We start from the raw sequence: 18,537 nt of genomic DNA on the forward strand, positions 1-18,537 counted from the left end.
ACCTGGTGGTATAGAAGTGACAGCACTCAAAGTTAAACGACCCATATCCCTAAGCAACAAGCACCAAGCACCAAGCCCTCTAGGACTTAAACCCCCGAGTCAAAAGTCCACAGATCCAAAAATAACCTCAAGATCAACCCTGTCATCCCCCATTGGACCCTTGGACCCTTGGCGGTGCGTGCTGAAACGCCTGCAGGGCCGGCCAGCCAATCTGCAGCAGCGCTGGAACACAAGACGCTGTCACCCAGAGGTTTCATAGCCGATCATCTCGTATTATCTGACAGGCTTGCGTAGGTTTTCTCTGTCCCGTCGTTGGCATTGCTGGGCGGCTTGTGAATGCTATTTTGGGATGTTATGTGTGTACATGTAGGTAGAGCGGTTAGGGACGATGGATACATAAGTCGTCCTGCCGCCCTTTGGCGATATTTGGTGCTGCTCTTTTGTGCCCCCTTCTTGCTCTTTTATTTTGGATCATTATTGTACCTTACTAGGCATTTTCAGTGGGCACTCTTTCTCCATTTGAGTATTGACTATAACTACTAAGCCATGCAGACATTGCAAAATGTCGGGGATATATCGGCACAATCCTGGAGCAGAACAACTCCGTAAAAGCAAGAACCCAAAATGCACAAACGCCGTCGAAAATGAGGTGAGCTGATATCCTGTTCTCATTACATCCAAGTCACCAACTGACTCTGCTATCCACAGCCATTTCACCTATGCTCAACAGCAAGGCAAACACCAGGTACAAGTTATCACAACAATCACTACCACTGAGGGTCTTTTTGCTTTTGATCCGGGTCGAAGACCTGAGGGTGATCCTGAGTCTGAGCATGTTGCTGCTGCTGCTGCTGCTGATACTGTTGCTGAGCAAGCTGTTGCTGGTATTGCTGTTGCTGTTGTTGCTGTTGCTGTTGCTCGTACTGCTGTTGACCAGGTTGCTCAATGATATCCTGGGAGACACCTGACTTATCCTGACTCTGGTAGTGCTGCTGGTACTGTTGGCTTTGATAATGTTGGTCCTGGGCATGACCATACGCAAGCTCCTGTCCACGGCCATCATTATCAACAAAGCCAAAGCCTGACCCGTGCCCGTATACGCCAGCGTTATACATCCGTTGCTCGGCCCAGGCTTGCTGCTGCACCTGCGCGCTGGTCGGCGAGGCACCAGATGCCTCGTGCCAGCGATTGTACATTTGAGGGGACTGGCGGCTCCGGCCAACCTTTCTGCGTCGATGGCGGACGAAGAAGAAGCAACATACTGTGAGCGCCGTGACAAGGATGAGGAATCCTACGATTGGTACAGCGATCACCACTCCCATATTCAAGTTTGAATGCTTTGCGCCGGGTGTTGTGAGCGACAAACTTGAGGGGAGTAGGGATTGGCTGAAGATTCTTGTTGGGGCTATGTTGAAGGGCTTGCCCGTTGCTGTCTTGAAATGGCAGTTGTAGCGGATGGATTCGAGGACTGTATTTGGATTATGGTTAGATGTGGTTTCTTTTGATGACCAGTGGCTTGGGATTTGCTGATGTCACATCAACACAGGAATGGTTTGCAGGGCATACGTACAGTTTGCCATGTAAACTTGGGTGCTGGTCAAATTATAGCAGAACTCGCAGGTGTCAACGACGTTATCGGCAAAGGATTTGGTTTCACACCACGAGTTCAGATTCGACGTGCCTGGGTCTTCAAGATGGGTCCCGACTGCTACACGCACGGTATCGCATGCGACTGGGCATGGCGAAGAGACATTTGAGATCGACTCTGGAAATCCAAACACACAGGTTGAAAAAGCGTAGCGCAGGTTATCTGGTTCAGTTGGTTAGATCTGAGTGACAAAACACAATTTGCGATATCTGGAAGGTGGCACGACATACAGAGCCCCCAGTTCACGTCCGATTCCCCAGTGTTCATATCGTGGAACTGGCTATCCAACTGGCAGGAGATGCATTTTTCGAAACTTTTCCCCACTGAGGTTTTATTATACGATTGATCCAAACACGCAATCTCGGAAGATGTAGTGTTGGCCGTTTTACCGCACACATCTGTGCAGGGTGAACCCGGTGTGGTTTTCAATGCGAAAACCACTGGAGTTGGGCTATTCAGCAAGATCACAGCCACGACAAAAGTCAGGATCCTGGAGGACCTTGAACTGCCGTCGTTTAGCCCAAACATGATGAGCCGAAGTGAACAGAGAGTCCGACAACTTCTGTTCTTACAGCGACCGCCAAGGAAGAAGTAGGAGGACAATGGGCAGAGTGCCAGATAGATCGATCTCACATTCGCATGAGAAACGGCGAAATTGTGACTCTGGATTGTGAGATTTTTACCCAGGCGGGAAAGCTTCTTTTTTTCACTGCCAGCAGCTCTCACTCCGTTCTGTATGGATGTGATGACCTGGTGGAGTAATTCAGCCGACTGAGCTCGCGCGCAGGGAAGGGCCGCACAATCCCAGCACCTACAGAGCTACTAATGCTTGGATGAAGCAACGGGAAGGATGTGCGGATCGAATCAGGCACATTCTCTTGCTCTCAGTGTTGGTCCTCGGCGCTTAGAGAACGCCGCCTACAGGCTGGTTTGTGACTGCACCTTGGTTGGGAAATCGAGGAACGGTTGGTAGGAATGAAGTGATCGCCCCGTCATCCTGCTTGCAGTGGATATCCTGCAGGTGTACAAAGTGTGACGAATTCTCATGGTTGATTGGTGAGAGGCGGATTGTGACTGTGATACGGGCTGCAGGATGCACGGACAGGCGCATATTCACCCCCTCATCTGAGTAAAATCGCAAAATCCGGTCAGGACTTGTTCGGAGACGGGTGTCGGCATCCTACGACTGTAAAAAAAAAAAAAGAGGAAAAAAATTCTTGAAGTTGTGATCTGCCAAGAGGACCCCCTCTTGTTAGGGCCGGGAGTAGACAGGGCTCCGGATTCTGTAGGATCCAAGATATTGTACGAAGTATGGAGAGATTATTATTAAATTTCCTCGAAATTTCAAATTATACGAAATAACTCAAATTGACTAAAGCCGCCATGCAAAATTAATAAAATTCGAATCCAGTCCAACGGGCGACAGTTCCAAAGACTCGAAGGCTGATTGGTTACAGAAAAAACCAAATACAAAAAACCACCACATATAGAATTCTAGTTGAACATTTGCTCAGGACATATCAACCATAGAGCTCATCATAGGAAGGCACCATTTCCTGAGGCGCGGACTCGGGTTCCCGTTTTGTACGGGGAGGGTATCTTTTCTCTGGGGGAGGTTGCTTTGGGGTGTACGCAACGCGAGGTGTAGAGGGTGGCATAGAGGGAGCAGAGATAGAGGAAGCAGCGGTAAAGCTCGTTCGTCTTGAGTTGGTGCCACCAGATATAGATGCTGTGGGTTCTGTTGCACAGCTTTGCAAACTGCAACGGCGCATACGCGAAGTCACGGAGAGCGGAGGAGACTTGGCTGGGATATCAAAATCTTCGGGATTGTCGCGTGCTGTGTGTGACACATCTCCCATGCCGTATTCTCGAGGGCTTAATTGAATTCGTGGGCCCAGAGTATCTCGTTCTTCTTCCTCCTCTTCTTCTTCATCGTCGCAAGACTCATCCGTAGTGCATTCGTCATTGATGATAGAGCTTGGGGGTCGGCGATGGGGCCCACCGCTCAGATCACCAAGGCCAAGTCCTTGACCTGGTGATGTATGGGATGGCGGTGTGTGGGAATCTCCCACGCGACGCCGAATGTTTTGGTCGAAATATCCAGTGGGAAATGGTGGAGGGTCTCCCACTTGGGATTCTCGGGTGCCTATGCTTCGCGATCGTCTGCTTGAGGTGCCAGAACTCGAGCGGTGTATTGGGCCAGCCGGGGGGTATTGTTGATTTTCTTCAGATGCCCTTGCTGACTTGTTGGCGTAACCAGTATGTTGATTCCACTGGTTCCAGGACCCTTGTGTGGGATAGGTGATAGCAACATCACCCCAGCGAGAGTGGAGCTCTGTGGACACTCTCCGCTTCCTTTTGAACTTCTTCATGAAAGTCGCCATAGCCTTTAAACAATCAATCATGGGGGCTGGAGTGGTGACGCGTTCGGGGGTCAAATATACCGAAGGGAGGACAAATCACTCCCTAGAGCCGTGCTCATCTCAAAACTTATCAACCTCCCCACAGAGAACATGGGTTTTTCTCCCCAGGGAAACAAGTCAAGCACAGCCGATGGAGGAACAAAGGGGGGTAGAGAGAAGGTGACCAAGGCAGATAGATCGCCCGCGTGTGTTGAAGTTATATCAAAACGAGACGTCCATAGAGGCGCACTAGCCAACCACTGCATATCCGTTGGTTGACCAAAAGAGCGAAGATCTTCTGAATGAAGTGCTTGACGGGGATGGTGCTGGAAACCAACTGACCCAGCGAGTGATTAGAGACCCGGCAGGCAACCCGATGGTCTGGTACCCCTCTGCTGGTGGCCCCCGGGGGCGGAATCTAAGAATCAAGACAGTGTCTCTCGCACAAACAACAGCGCTTCGAAGGAAAAAAAAAAAAAAAAGTGCCACAAGGTCAACAGTTGGCCCGCTAAGTGATCTAGGCGGGCCATCTATGAGAGGCTCCCATAGCTGCAGTGTGCGTAGGCAACGCATATGGGAGGGGTAGTAAATTTACAATCCCTGCCCCCCTGGTCATTCTCAGCGAGGTAGATAGTCATTTATGAGTTGCGGCGCAGTCAACTTGCGTTTGACGGACTTGACGCGGGTCGGCCATAGGTTGCATAAAGTGTGTCGCTATCAATGCATCCTCGTCGTTCGTCGTCTTGGCATGGCGCTTGTCTAAGGATCTGCACTCACAACAAAGACCATCGATAGATCGGAGGGGACATTTTGACTTACAGGTTTATCTCGAATTCAGGGATGCAATAAAATGCGTGATAGGCACGGTAAACCAAACCTCTGCTTGGCCAGTCATTGCGACGAGAAAGGGAAAGGCCAGGACAGGGATCAAAAGAGGGGGTAGGCTCCTCTCAAGACGAAAAGGAGCAAAAAAGCACTGTTTCACTGTGACGCATCTGAATCCCTGCAACGAAGTGGAGTGGAAGGATCAATATTCACAGTCGAGTCCACGTAAACGGACAAATTCCAAGGACAAAAAAGTACTTCAAAGGGTGCACTTTCTTGAAAGAATTATATTAGACAGTCACCAGGGGGTTATCATTCCGCCACCGAGGCGTTTGAGCCAGGGATATATCAATGCACAATTATAGGCGCTGAGGGTGTGAAAAGGGAAAACCCGGGATGATCGTTAAATGGAGATCATAGCACAGACCAGGTGTCTGTCAATGATCTACTCTGTACTCTGTACGCTATAAATGTATTTATCTATAACGGAGTACTATTCACCAGTGATAAGATTTGATTTTTGAGAAAGAATAAAACAAAATGAAATAAATGACAAATAACCCCCCGTCACATTTTCCAAAAAGAAAACACCATGTCGTGATAGTCGTAAAAACAAGAAACAAGCCCAAGCCACTGTCACAACCTCAACGGAAATTGGTGATCAGCCGCGACAAGACGGGTTTAGGCTGTTTTGGGGCGGCCTGGGCCGAAAGCATTGGCTCCGATGCACTTCTCTCCCTCTTGTCCCTGCGCTCCTGCCTGTTCTGTTCCGGTGGTGGGATAGCTGCCTGGCGTCTCGGCCTAGTTGGAACAGCTACGGGACCAATTGGAGCACCATAGTCGGCCATTGATACTGGTCGGGAAGCTAGTCTAGCGTCACTGTAGTGAACTGCACTCAAGCGGGAAGAGGGACCAGGATGTGGATTGGCATGAGCGGGGTTATAGGTATAGTTGTGGGCGTTGAAATCGCCCATGGACGTTGGCCGAATAGGTTGGTATCGTGATGGATCATATGTTGGCAGTGTGGGGTATGCCGGGGGTTGTTCGTATGAAGTGCGAGATAGCTGCTGTTGGTATTGTTGCGCATGTTGGGCCTGGCGACTGTAGTCCGGCGCAAAGGAAGACAAGGGCCGAGGTTGGGAGTGGAGACCTCGGGGTGTGCCTAGTTCATCCGTTTTATAGGCTGGTGGAGGTTCGAGAGGAGAGAAGTCTTCGGACTGTGCATTTCTTCTTCTGGCCCGTTCTTTGCGCGAGAAGAGATATAGTAAGCTTCCAGCCACTGGTTTAGGTTAGTTTACTTCTGCGAGGTTCCGGCCTGGGCTGCATACTTGCTAGGAAGATGAGGCCGCCAGCTATTGCGCCAATGATAATGACAGGGGTGCGAGAAGAAGTGTTGTTATCAGAGCGGGTTCCAACAGAATAATTAATTGACATATCCCAGTACTTGAAGGAGAATTCAACCGGAATGCGTTTTTCAGGGCGAGGACATGCAGGGTATAGATATCCCAAGGTAAACAAAGAGCTGAAGTCAAGACAACTTTGACCTCGATCTTGTATTAGGACCAGACTCTAGAATTGAGCCTCAATCCTGTGAACCGATGCTAAGAACAATCCATGTTGTGAAAATGCGAGGATATAGATATATAAGACCCTGAAACGGATCATCGAAGCTTAGTCCCATCCTGACACACGGTCCCTGTTTCAAGATATTTTGAGCGACTCGCGGGGAAGAATAAAGATAGTATCAATTAGCTATAAATCTATAGATAGATTCGCCAAAAGCGACAAGCTTAGCCAGCATTAGTTCAATTAGCCTGCATTAACCTGCATAAGCCACCTAATCCGGCGGGCTAGACCCTTATAAATGCGCCTTAATTTCTAAATTAAAACTGCTGCATCTGTGAAGTAATCACATCAATGTATTTGCCGCCACCAACAATGTTGTTGTACGTTGACTGGTTCGTGGAAAGCGCCTCGCAATCAGCAAATGATGTCTCCCTTTTAATCCGACAACCTAGTATAAATGACAATGGCATCACCGCTTGTTTGCCCGGGATTATGAAAGATTTGCAAGGTCTACAAGGTGTGATGAGTGTTGATGAGCTGTCAGTGTCCATGTCTATGTTCATGGTGTCCTCTACATCTTGAAAGTCTCTTACCAAATATGAAAACCTCACAGTTAGTGCTTCAACGCCCGCATACAATATGAGACAACGCAAGCCCTATATCAATCTTCCAATCCCCAATATTCAAAATATAAAGTTTCTTTTTGTTCCTTTTTTCCGAGATATCACACAATTTGTATTGCCTTCACAAATATGACTCACTCCCAAATTCCCTAAGTCTCTTACTCCGCATACGCCCGATAAACAGCCATGCCCTTGTCAGTCACGAAATCCAACGCAACACCCTGCCCCACAAAGAAAACATATCCCTCCTTTAGCTCAGCGACCTGATTACCAGGGAATTTCATCTGACCACAACCTTTCGTAACAATCATTAAACTCGGTCCAAGAATGGCCTTGTGCGTCTCGTTCTCCCCAGCGCCAAGAGTAGTACACAGCACAGAAAATTCGCTGATAGGCGGGGCATAGACATCTGTCTTACCATTCAAGCCCTTGTCACTCTTTCTGCGCGGCAGCAGCGCATCCTTTGCGTTATGAGGTACAAAGCTCAAAGCCTGCCCGAACAACTCGACACTATCGCGGTCTGCAGCCGGACAGAACCCTGTGTTGATGACATTATCCGACCGTGCCATGCATTCCACGATATCGCCTTCCAAGTAGGCGTGGATGCTGTCTGCGGGAACGAAGACGGAGTCACCCGGGCCTAGAGTCAAGTAGTTCATCAGAAGGGCGGCGACTAGGTTTCCGTTATCGCCTTCGCCGTATTGCTTTGCTAGACGGCCGAGTAGGCTTGGGATGTAGGTGTGTGCGCCGAACTGGGATTCTGGGATGGCTTGCAGGTCTTTCGTTGTCTGTGCGACTTCTTTCGGCGGTGCACTGAGTAGAGACTTGCATACTTGGCGTAGGGTCTCGTCGTTGAATTTTCCTGTTTTGGGGATGTATTTCGCCAGGTGGTTCAACTCGAACAGCGCTTGGGTATCTTTCAGGGGCTTCCAGCCGGCGAAGAGCTCGAATTTTGAGAGTGCAATTGCAATCTCCGGCTTGTGCATTGTGTCGCCATACTTCTCGGGGTGTTCTTTGTGAAGTTGGGCGGCGAGCTTCAGGTCTGGATGGATTTGTAGGGGCAGAGCTTTGCTGAAAGATAGAATCTAGAGTAATGTTAGTTATCTATGTGGCTACACAATAAGATTCTTGGCTTTTGCGCTTGCCTTTGGCAGAAATGGAATCTCCGGACCCCATCGGTCGTGAACAGACTTGCCCACTAGCTCGGGGTGTTTCTTCAGGTACTCTCCGAGGTGTTCACCCGTAGAAAGCAAGTAGGATGGGTTTGATGGGTACGTGCCCATCCACATCTGGTGACAAGTCAATATGACTGTGCTTATAGTAGTCGATAATTCCGAAAATATTACCTCTGAATAATGCTTAGAGTCGTCAATTGCTGCATTGTTTGGGGTTTTTGACCATAGCTGAGCTACAATCGAATCTTTTCCTTTCTTTCCCCAGTCGTCGTTCTATTAATCCAGGGTAAGTCAGTATTGGTGCAAAATATCTGGGCAGGATATACTTGCCTTGACGCCACACCGAAGTTGGACTACTGCGTCTGCCATTGTGGTCAAGATGATATTGAGATATCGAGCTGTCTATACTTATTGTGCAACGTTTCAATTCAGCACTTAAATTGCTTCAAATCGCCGCTACTGCACAGTATTCTCTATTGGCTGGGGCAAAAGACGTTGATATGCCGTCATGGTGATATATTGAAAGACTGTCGCCCCAAGCGTTAAACTACCTGGCAGCCACCTAAGACCAAGACCAAAACTCCATCATAGAATGGTGAAATGGTCCACCAATTGGAATCCTACTAGGTGCTTGAACTGTATGTCACTGGAGGGCTAAGATGAAGGTTGAATACTTTAATGAAGTAAACAATCCATAGTTAAACTTAAAATAAGATTTACCAACGCTACTTTTATCAAAACAGAAATCGAATGGGAAAATAAATAAATGGTTTCATTCTGAGGCGCTATTAGAAGGCCAGTAACCACCAAAAATACCCTGCTAACACCGTGCAATGATGCTGAAAAATCGGAACGCATCTCAAAACCGAAAGAAAAAAGAGACACATTACTCATAGAGATTATCAGGATCAGGAACCATCGCCATTGTCAGAGGCTTCGAGATTGCAGAAGCCCTGCGATCAGCCGCAACAAAAGGTGACGTCCGCCGTCTAGGGGGCAGCCCATAATTTCGTCGCGAACCAGAGCTGTCCGAGCTATCACCAATGCTAGTAGAATATAGACTACTGCGACGGTCATCCTCGTGGTAGGTGCTCACTCGGACGTTCGGAGTGTAGTGATCGCGATCGCGATCGCGACCGCTGGATCGCCGATCACTCGACTCGGGGACCGAGCTGCGCCGCCAGGGGCTGCGGGGCGAGCTGACAGATTGGCTGCGCGGAGTCTCAGCACCTGAGCTTTCACGGTACTGGCCGTTGGTCGGAATGTACCTGAAGCGATTGCTGGGCTGAGTGGCATTTTCGACTAGTTCGGAGGTGTAGTCTTGTTGAATTGGTCGATATGCAAACTCATTTCGCTTTTGCTCGGAGCGCTGGGCGTCTCTTTCTATCTGTGATTCGCCCCGCAGTTGTTTGGGACGCGAGGCGAGGCGCACTGAAAGCCGGCCCGGTCGGAGGCCCCCGAAAGATAGTGAGCTCCGCCGTGAGCTTGTTGAAGCTTCGCTGCAGACGCTTTTGTCGTCATCGTCTTGGTCGTCCTCTTTCACTTGGTGGGCATTCCGGTCTTGCGGAGAGCAGTCCGGCACATAGCCTGGCCCGTATGATGATCTCTCTTTGACTGGTCGGTGGGGATTGTCATATTGATTCCATGAGCCATCTGTGGGCACTGAGATGGACACATCCCCCCATCGAGCATGGAGAGGTTTCGTAGAGTCCGACTTGCGGAAGAGAGAAAGAGGTCCGTTGACGATTCCCGCCATGATGTGTATGAAAAAGGTGTGTGGTACCGACTCGTACTTCTCTTATATCGCCCCCTAGCAGAAACAAAAGGTGACATTCGCTTAACGGGGGAGAGTAATAATCGAGCGGGGGAAATATGTGGACAGGGTTGATATTAATGCGTTCTAACAAGAACCAGCAAACAACCAGTGACGAGGACCAGCCGACAAATCTGCAAGTCGGCAGAGCAACCGGATTTTGGTGACTTTCACAGCAAATCTCCTGTTTTCTGCAATCACCCAGAAACAAACAGTGGGAAAGCCACGGATTGGGTAGCCTGGATGACGACGAACAAGGGTCTTGAGGGGCAATTGAGGGGCTAGTGAACTGAATCCTTGCAAAAATAGAGCTGAAAATAACAAAAGAAAAGCAAAAGAAAAGCAAAGCAAGTGCGAGTCCACCAGGGACTTCAAGCCAGTCTGAGAGAGAGAAAACGAATCTTCATTTCGGCGGAAGGCGTCCGGATATAAAGCTTGGTCTCACCAGGGTGCCGCTTTATGTGATGTCGAAAGCGCTTTGTCCCAGGTGTTTGGGATCTTCTTCATTGTAGCTGTTGACAGTAACGACCAATAGGGCTTGTGCATTACCGCCGAGTGGTGATGCAGGCAGCGGAGATCTGTCTGTGCTTGACAGGGGAGTATTGTTCCTTAATTAGCTTGCATATCGGCCGCTTTGGGTCTTAAAATAGATGTCAATTAGCTGCAATTTACCATGCACAAAGTAACATCGGGAAGTATTCGTCCACGATTTTCCAAAAATGTCTTTTCAATGACTACATGACTACATATTTTGGTTACTGTGTAAATATATTGTGAGTCTCATTTTGAACTAGATGGGAAACAATACTGCGAGTTTTATTTGTAAATTTTAATGCCATTTCGTTTTGTTTGACGTTTATTATTTTCGAGGCCACGCTATACATATGCAGGGCGAATGTAACACACCATGAACAAATCCAGCTAATTAATGATATTTATAGAATCCTTGGAATTATCATTCATATGAAACTGGACTTACTAATGCAAAAGTGATCTCGGGATACCTACCTTACTCTAGGCCTAGAAATTGAATATTCCAAGGTTGCATACAAGCGTTAAGTACAACCGCGCAGCCGAAAGTAAAACCCCAGGGTCTCTCAACTTGCAATGTTTCAGATCATGTAGTTGAGCGTCATTACGATATGCATCTACATGAAATAATGCATATGCACTATTAGAACGAATCGATTACTTAACATTAACCCAAATGTACACAATTTAAATTCTTCACCGTCATTTCAACGCCAAATTCGCAGCATATTCCTAGAGAAAAAACCAAACCACGGTCAATATAAATTAAGATCTAAAAGAATATATGAATCAAATGAGGGATGATAGACCTTGGTGCCGCCATTTTTTTATCACGGGGCAAAGGAAGACTTCGTCTTTGGTGAAGGTCTTTGTCAGGAGAGATCTATATAGACGTCTAGGTAGATGGTGGAGATGTGGGATCAGATGACTGAGTAGTTGAGCGATTGCTAAAACTACCCTTGGAAGAGGTAGACTATGGAAGTTGAGTTGACGTTCTTCTTCTGAGTGGCCCTCGGAGCGCGCGTCTTCTCGACCTTAGACTGAGGCACATGGTATGTAAGAGACAACAGACACGCCCCAGTCGTAGGCTTTATTTTGTCCAATACTCCCTGGTTTGCAAGCGAGTCGACGGGTCGACCGTCAACGTCTGATATTCCTCGCGGTGTTTTGCCAGCCCCTCACCGGCTCGTAGGATCCGCTGAGCTTCCGGGTTGTCAAACTGCCTCTGTTTAGTGCTGATGGGGCTGACCATTTTCGAGATCTTGTCAATGGGATTGCAGTTTTTCTGGATGGCACTGAAACCAAGAACCTCGCGAATGTTCTTTGTGGGGCTAACCTATTTCCGCTTCTGTCCGCGGGTAGCTGTGGTTGCAAACGTGATAGTAGGAGACGCCGACGAGCCGGAGGTAGCTGACAAAGTGGACGGGGCCGAGGAGGCGTTGGTGTCTCGGTTGTCGTTGTCGTTGCCGGGCTCTGGGTCAAGGGAGATTCCTCTCCCCAAGTTGACTTTGATGCCGGAACAAGGTCTGTCGACTATAGAAACAAGTCACCTTGACATTTAAGAAAACTTCCACATGCAATTGCTTTTCTTCATGGGAAAGTCACTAGCAGCAGTCTTATCTCTCGTAGGCTGCTTGTGTCCGCTTGCCATAACGTTTTTCAAAGCATTTATGATATGTGCTCCTAGTAAAAGCCAGTGGCTTGGATACGTGATTCACCCATTGAGAGATTCTTCCATTCTCTTCATCAGTCGGCTCACATGCGAGCAGCGTCGTCACTCTTCCCCCGAGGGCCTTCATGACAGTCTCATAGGTGAACTAGAGGAAACCACGATGAGTGTAAATTAAGATCAAGAGACAGTCAACAAGTAAGTGAGGGAAGACTAACCTGGGCGCCACTAGGTTTTATAGCCACAAAAGGAACACCGTCGTCCTTGAGAAACCCTTATATTGAGTAGGCTATGACCTTGGCTGGCCCCTTGAAGTTGAAAACATGAATCAACAGGAGGAATATAAATTCTTTGAATGAATTAAATGCGACAACCTATAGAGATATGTGAGGTGAAGAAGTAAAAAAAGGTGTAGACACAAAGCAAGCATGAAGCCAAAGGGTGGGCAATCTTTTATCGAATAAGAAAGGAGAGAGAATTTTGTACCCGTGAAGTGCAAAAGTAGAAAGTAGCAAGACTCGGTCTGATTTAAATGTGACTCTAACCCGACTTGATATTGCTGGAGCTTGATCTTGGTGTCGTTGCTGCTTGGCATGGGCATGGCACCGAAAACCCCAAATCTTGTCAAAAGAACACTGTTATGGGCTCCCAGTAGATGATTGAACAGCCCATCCTGATATCTCCATATTACAGTAGCAACTGTAGGTCCTAAAGTCTTTTAGTTGTTTATTAGAAAGAAATTTTTCTGACTAGCAGTATGCGCAGCCCAATAGTGCTTTCTTTGTCGGCCACACAACTACCCAAACAATATGTACTCGAAAGTGACGCTCGAGGCTGAGTGTTTCAACTTTGACTTGGGCTGTATCGTTCGAAGAGGGCACAGAGTGATCCGGCATTATCGATATAGGCAGGGGCTTGAGGTAACCATATTATTTGAATATGTGCACCTGGATGAAAAGGAGGTCACCCTCTAGTGTGACGATCACGATGATCTGGAGACATTCACATTTAATAGAGGTCAATATCCAACAATAAGCACCGAGTAAGAGGTCACCAAGTACAAAGTAAGAGGCCACTGACTTTGTGGGCATTGCCCTGGCTTTCATGTTTTGAGAGCTGTGTTGAACGATTTCATCGACCCTGGTGGAGATAAAACGTGTTCATGATAATAATCTCAAGGAGACAGATCGGGAATAGAAACATGAAAGTGAGGTATGGAATCATATGATAAGGCTTTCAGACAGGTGTGGAGCTCCAATAAGCAAGTTGACGTGCGAAGATTTCCCTGATAAGTAAAAGAGAGAAGGACTTATTCATTCAAAAGCAAACCAAGCAGGCTAGATAACTATAGTCATTTGAGACCTTCTCTCGGCCATCTTTGGGGCACAGACATCTAAAGTGTAGAAAAGGATTGGACAGTAGACTCTGAAGAACGGTTGTATATTGCTGGAGTTTACGGTGGTACAATATGAGCCAACGGTTGACACTTCCGAAGTAACCGAGCCCGGTATTTTGAGAGATTAGAGCCTCTGATTGAAGTGCGCCACCTTTTGGTCGGAGGTTCTACTATGCTTGTGATATCTTTCCAGCCTAAAATGGCTGAAGTTGCCGTTCCCTAGTACCAATTTCCTTCCAAGTCGAGAGAATTAAATCGAAAGCCCCAGCACTCGGCAGAATATGGGTCTACTGCAGGGGCTGTGTGCGTGTCACCATACTTTGCACGACCTGGGCGGGTATCAATTAACTACAACGCTACGATATTATATGTAGATTTAATCTTGAAGGACTCAAGTGAAGTGAGGGAGACAAGTGAGAGTGATAAAATTGTGAGGTCAAACTCAAAGCTTTATTCTGTTGTCACATGGTGTTTGGGCAGTCAAAGTACTCCTCCACATCCAGTCCTTGTTTTCCGAGTGATCAAGGAATGCCACTGCTGTGGCCATTCCAAATGGCCCTGGGCCTCTTAGTTCTCGGTGCCCTCCTTCACATCGGCGTCCTCGGCATTGTTCTCCGCAGCATCTGCCTCCTCTGAGGTAGCAGGCACCTCGCTAGTGGAGCCGGCCTTCTTATCGGCATTCGCAGCTCCCTTCTTTCCACGTGGGGTGCGCTTAGGGCCAACCTGTTTGAAACCGTACTTCTGCTGCAATCGGATGAAACGCATCCGACAGGCGGCCTTGGTAATCCGAAGCTCATTCGCAGCAGCCGTCATGTCGAGCTGTAGTGAACTTTAGTTAGCATAATCTACAGTCCCGCGGTTGGATATCAAGTGAGAGATAACTGACCTTTGCGTGACTGAGAAGAGTCAGCATGAACTCTTCATCGCTGGCCTTAGGCACTGCCTCGGTCTCCTGAGAGACGGAGGTCGCGGCCGGGCCCGGGGCGGAGGGAGAGGCGGGAGCGGAGGTGGAGGTGGGAGCGGAGGAGGTGGAGGCGGGGTCCTCTTGCTTCTTAGTTGCAGAGTCCATGGTGGAGTTCATTCGTTTTTTTGGTAAATTTGAATATGTGATGAAGAATCAGTTTGAGATGAAAGATGTGGGTGGATAAAAGTGCTTGTTATGTTAGGTGAAAGGCTAAGCAACAAGTGTGGAAGAGAAGAAAGGAACAGGAAGAAACAGGAATAAACAAACAGGAGAAACCTTTATATCTGTGGCTTTCGAGCAAATGGGAGGTTCAACTTTGGACTATAACAAGCACTTGTGTATTGACCCCAGTACCAATACGACAGACTGCCTAATACGGTACATGCGAGAGCCCTGGAGAACCATCATCTCCGTATTATTATCTGTATCTCAAATACACAACCAAGAACACTCAGACTTTTAAAACTTATAACAGTCCAAGTAGCATCAACCGGGGCGAGCCAGCGTATCCGCTCGAGACACTAACTTCTATTAGGGACTTGACTGAGCCACCTTCACCTCCCCATTGATCCGTTAGTGAGATATTGCAGGTAACAAGCCCCTTCCCTCTCTACTAAATGGACAGGCTAACATTACTTCCAAACTACAGGTACTCCCACTCCTCCTATCCTATAACTCTCGTATTTTCAAAATTGACGTCTCGAATGCAGCATTAGATCAGCCGCTAAGACGCGAAGAGATCGAGGATGACCCCCAGAGATTCTTTGCTCGAGGAAATGGGTACATCTACAAGGGGCCACGGTCTCATGAATGACTGTTCATCTCAACTCAGCCAACTCTGGGCAGGCAATACATGTGAAGACACTCGCTTTTGTGCTGCTCCCCGCTCTTCCCTAAGAGCTGGGCCATGGATTGCCCTTCAAATACATGGTCGTCTTCAATTTCTTGGTTAGTCTATGCGTTTTCGGGATCAGAGTCAAGTTCCTTTGTAGTGACCAGTGCGTCGAGAAGCTACGGCGTGTCGACGAGACGTCGACGGACGATCCTGCTTGGATATCCCACCTCCTTGGGCATTTAAAGTGCATACACCTTAGCTCTCTGGTTGGCTCTAGGTACTTTGTTGCAAATCACCTCTGGAGCTGAAATGGATGGATTCTTTGGGGGACTATACTCAGCATGGTCACTGACATGTGTGTGGAGTTTCAAGCCCGATGGCAGCAGAGGTGTTCTTGGGTCAGGCCATTGACAAAAAGAGATTTAGCAGGTACTATAATAGCCTGGATACATATCTACATGGGCCATGTACCATCACTGGTGGTTCACTTGAGGCTCTTGCATTTCTGCAGGGGGCATCCCGAGGTCCCCACCTTAACCCCACTTTAAACCTTAATCCCGGTAGTCATCCATGGATGAATCAAGCTTATTTTCTACTTTCTTCTTAAGCCTAAAACAATCGAAATATGCAAACAAAATAGGAGATAAAAAGGCGGGGAGAAGGCGGGGAGACTGAGATAAAAGTGAATACGCAAACAAAAAGAAGGTCAAGACCAAAAACAAACGGTAGGCCAAGTATACGTCAAAAACGTAAAAATAAGAGAATGTCCTTAGGCGTTAGCTAATTCGAGGTAGCTAACGCCAAAGGGCAAGTAACTTTAGGAAGTGATGTTAAATTCAAGGGAAAGCATATCCAAATAGTACATGCGCACCATAGAGAGGTTCGATTAAGCCAATGAAGGCCCGGATCCTGCCTCATAAAATGTACGTCTGGTGCTCACTACCCCCAGAAGATATGTCGTAGCTTATTAGATTTACTGAGATATTTTCTGGGTACTGCAAACGGATGGCGCTGCTGTCGATAGTTGTAGAGCTGTCATTCGTGTGTTGTCTTCACCCACTGTTGTGTAGTTTTGTACCCTTGCATTATTCCAAAGACACTGATCAGCTTGTTGTGATTAATACAACGCCCAATCACAATGGTAGGAACGATCAGGCACAGTTGGACGTGAATGAAAAGGAAGACAGACCTAAGGGAATACGATTTTTTCGTTTCTCTCTATACTATATCCGTACGTGGATCCACGTGTATATGCGATATGCCGAGGAGAAGGGAAAAAAGGGCGTTTTCCTGATGCACCAGGCGTCTCTAGTGACTTTTTTGGCAACTCTATTGGAATCAAGTGTATATAATGCTGGATAAATAAGTCCATATAAACATGCCGTTCTCTGGTATGGAACATGCTCTGTAGTTGAATGGGGCATCCTCCAGCCTCTTAGTAGCCACTGTTCTCATACTTTTCGCACCAAAAGTCGAACTAGCTACAAATAACTGCGATAATTATGATCTGCGCACTGATACTGATCAAACGAGTGTGTATTCCAATGTGGAAAAAGTATATTTAAACCTAAAAACTACCAAAAGAGCCTGCGCATAATTCATAACAAATAACAAATCGTGTCGCAGACTCGAATCGTAAAAAAGAAAGACATTCCAACCAATCTATACCATGCCCCATAGCCCATATATCCTGTATAGTATACAGTACTGGGCACTTGAGTCAATCAATCCCAATACATCAAACCCTCGCCTCCACTGTACGATATGTACAAAGCGCGAAAGCTGTCTTGGGTGACATCAATTCATCTCACGGACCCAAGACTAAACTCAGCGCAGCAGTAGAAGGCGAGCAACTCAGCCGCTCAGCTACTCAGTATTTACTGAGCAATAGGGGAGGGCGAGGGAGTGGGAGTGGAGGTGGGGAAGCCAGTGGACGACTCCTGGCGCTTCTCGAAAGGCAGAGAGAAGGGCAGGTCGGTAGGGAAACCAGTGGGGAAGGCGCTCAGGATGCTGCTGGGGATAGAGAAGGGAAGGTCTGTGGGGAACTGACGCTTCTCAAAGCTGCTGGGGGTGGCGGTGGGGGTGGGGAAGCTCGAGGAAGGAGAGACAGTGGAATTCGAGAAGACGATGGGAGGAGGGCCCTGATGGCCGGGTCCGTGGTGGAACTGGCGCTTCTCGAAGGGGAGACCGGTGGGCGCGGGGAAGTCAGTGGGGAAGCCACTGGGGGTGGAGCAGGGGAAGGAGGAAGGCAGGTCGGTAGGGAATTCCTGGCGCTTCTCGAAAGGAAGAGAGAAGGGCAAATTGGTGGGGAACCCGGTAGGAATGCCGCTGGGAGTGCCAGAAGGAGTACCGGAGGGAGTACCAGTGGGAGTCGGGAAACCGCTGGGAGGTCCGTGGTGGAACTGGCGCTTGTCGAAGGGGAGGCCAGTGGGAATACCGGTGGGAGTGCTGCTAGGAGTGCCGCTGGGAGTGCCAGTGGGAGTGCCGCTGGGAGAAGAGCTGCATGGGATGGGCGCGTCACTAGGGGCGCTGATGAAAGCAGGGGGACCCTGGGGCAGGGCGAGGGCACAGCCCATCATGCCCATAGCAGCGAATCCGGTGTATCTCATTGTAATTGGTATGGATTAATTGGAAGATATATCAAAGTAGAGAAAGCAGAAAGGTGTATCGAAAATCAGACTCAGATATATGGGTGGTATATCAAAGACAGATCTTATGGCTTAAAGAAAAATCTCGGAGGGCCGAGGACGGGTTTATAAGACTGCCGACTTATCAGGGTTGTTGAGCTTGGTCCAAGGCCGAAGTGGATTCCGTGATCGGGCCATGACTTCAGGGTTGCCTCGGAGGCTGGGCAGGCTGGAAGGTGGACTGGCCGGACGAGGATACTTAGAACGGTCGAGGTGGGTTCGTCGATCCTAACTCGAGGGACCTTAGGGTCGTCAGGGACCAGGCCCAAGGCGGGTAGCAGCACATGGCCTGGGGCTGAGGTATTTTTCTTGAAGTTTTCGCTGGCCAGCCAACGCATAAAAAGTGGTTCTTGTGTCTTCGAGGCAAGTATCGACAGTTGGGCCACAGACGCCACAGCCAGGT

General features: G+C 48.3%; 8 protein-coding genes across 8 annotated transcripts; all 8 read right to left on the reverse strand.

The window, feature by feature from the left end:
- Positions 1–767: 767 nt before the first annotated feature.
- Positions 768–2,176, reverse strand: N7517_005976 (uncharacterized protein; the record flags this gene model as incomplete). Its single annotated transcript, XM_056723706.1, has 3 exons — positions 768–1,468; positions 1,571–1,810; positions 1,879–2,176. The coding sequence occupies 3 exons, from the start codon at positions 2,174–2,176 to the stop codon at positions 768–770; spliced, it is 1,239 nt and encodes a 412-aa protein (XP_056579956.1).
- Positions 2,177–3,168: 992 nt separating this feature from the next.
- Positions 3,169–4,053, reverse strand: N7517_005977 (uncharacterized protein; the record flags this gene model as incomplete). The annotated part of the gene is made up of 1 exon (XM_056723707.1): positions 3,169–4,053. The coding sequence occupies one exon, from the start codon at positions 4,051–4,053 to the stop codon at positions 3,169–3,171; it is 885 nt and encodes a 294-aa protein (XP_056579957.1).
- Positions 4,054–5,519: 1,466 nt separating this feature from the next.
- N7517_005978 (uncharacterized protein) lies at positions 5,520–6,309 on the reverse strand (the record flags this gene model as incomplete). Its single annotated transcript, XM_056723708.1, has 2 exons — positions 5,520–6,154; positions 6,204–6,309. 2 exons carry the CDS (start codon positions 6,307–6,309, stop codon positions 5,520–5,522), a joined length of 741 nt encoding a protein of 246 aa, XP_056579958.1.
- A 913-nt stretch (positions 6,310–7,222) lies between these two features.
- On the reverse strand, positions 7,223–8,608 carry N7517_005979 (uncharacterized protein; the record flags this gene model as incomplete). The annotated part of the gene is made up of 4 exons (XM_056723709.1): positions 7,223–8,149; positions 8,210–8,353; positions 8,411–8,512; positions 8,570–8,608. 4 exons carry the CDS (start codon positions 8,606–8,608, stop codon positions 7,223–7,225), a joined length of 1,212 nt encoding a protein of 403 aa, XP_056579959.1.
- A 517-nt stretch (positions 8,609–9,125) lies between these two features.
- N7517_005980 (uncharacterized protein) lies at positions 9,126–9,995 on the reverse strand (the record flags this gene model as incomplete). The annotated part of the gene is made up of 1 exon (XM_056723710.1): positions 9,126–9,995. One exon carries the CDS (start codon positions 9,993–9,995, stop codon positions 9,126–9,128), a length of 870 nt encoding a protein of 289 aa, XP_056579960.1.
- Positions 9,996–11,919: 1,924 nt separating this feature from the next.
- Positions 11,920–12,234, reverse strand: N7517_005981 (uncharacterized protein; the record flags this gene model as incomplete). Its single annotated transcript, XM_056723711.1, has 2 exons — positions 11,920–12,116; positions 12,189–12,234. The coding sequence occupies 2 exons, from the start codon at positions 12,232–12,234 to the stop codon at positions 11,920–11,922; spliced, it is 243 nt and encodes an 80-aa protein (XP_056579961.1).
- A 1,981-nt stretch (positions 12,235–14,215) lies between these two features.
- Positions 14,216–14,729, reverse strand: N7517_005982 (uncharacterized protein; the record flags this gene model as incomplete). Its single annotated transcript, XM_056723712.1, has 2 exons — positions 14,216–14,467; positions 14,535–14,729. The coding sequence occupies 2 exons, from the start codon at positions 14,727–14,729 to the stop codon at positions 14,216–14,218; spliced, it is 447 nt and encodes a 148-aa protein (XP_056579962.1).
- Positions 14,730–17,324: 2,595 nt separating this feature from the next.
- N7517_005983 (uncharacterized protein) lies at positions 17,325–18,056 on the reverse strand (the record flags this gene model as incomplete). Its single annotated transcript, XM_056723713.1, has 1 exon — positions 17,325–18,056. The coding sequence occupies one exon, from the start codon at positions 18,054–18,056 to the stop codon at positions 17,325–17,327; it is 732 nt and encodes a 243-aa protein (XP_056579963.1).
- Between the last annotated feature and the right edge of the window lie 481 nt (positions 18,057–18,537).

This window comes from Penicillium concentricum (assembly GCF_028827145.1).
Source record: "Penicillium concentricum strain IBT 3081 chromosome Unknown utg000002l_segment0_segment0, whole genome shotgun sequence".
In the NCBI taxonomy this organism is placed as follows: Eukaryota; Fungi; Ascomycota; class Eurotiomycetes; order Eurotiales; family Aspergillaceae; genus Penicillium; species Penicillium concentricum.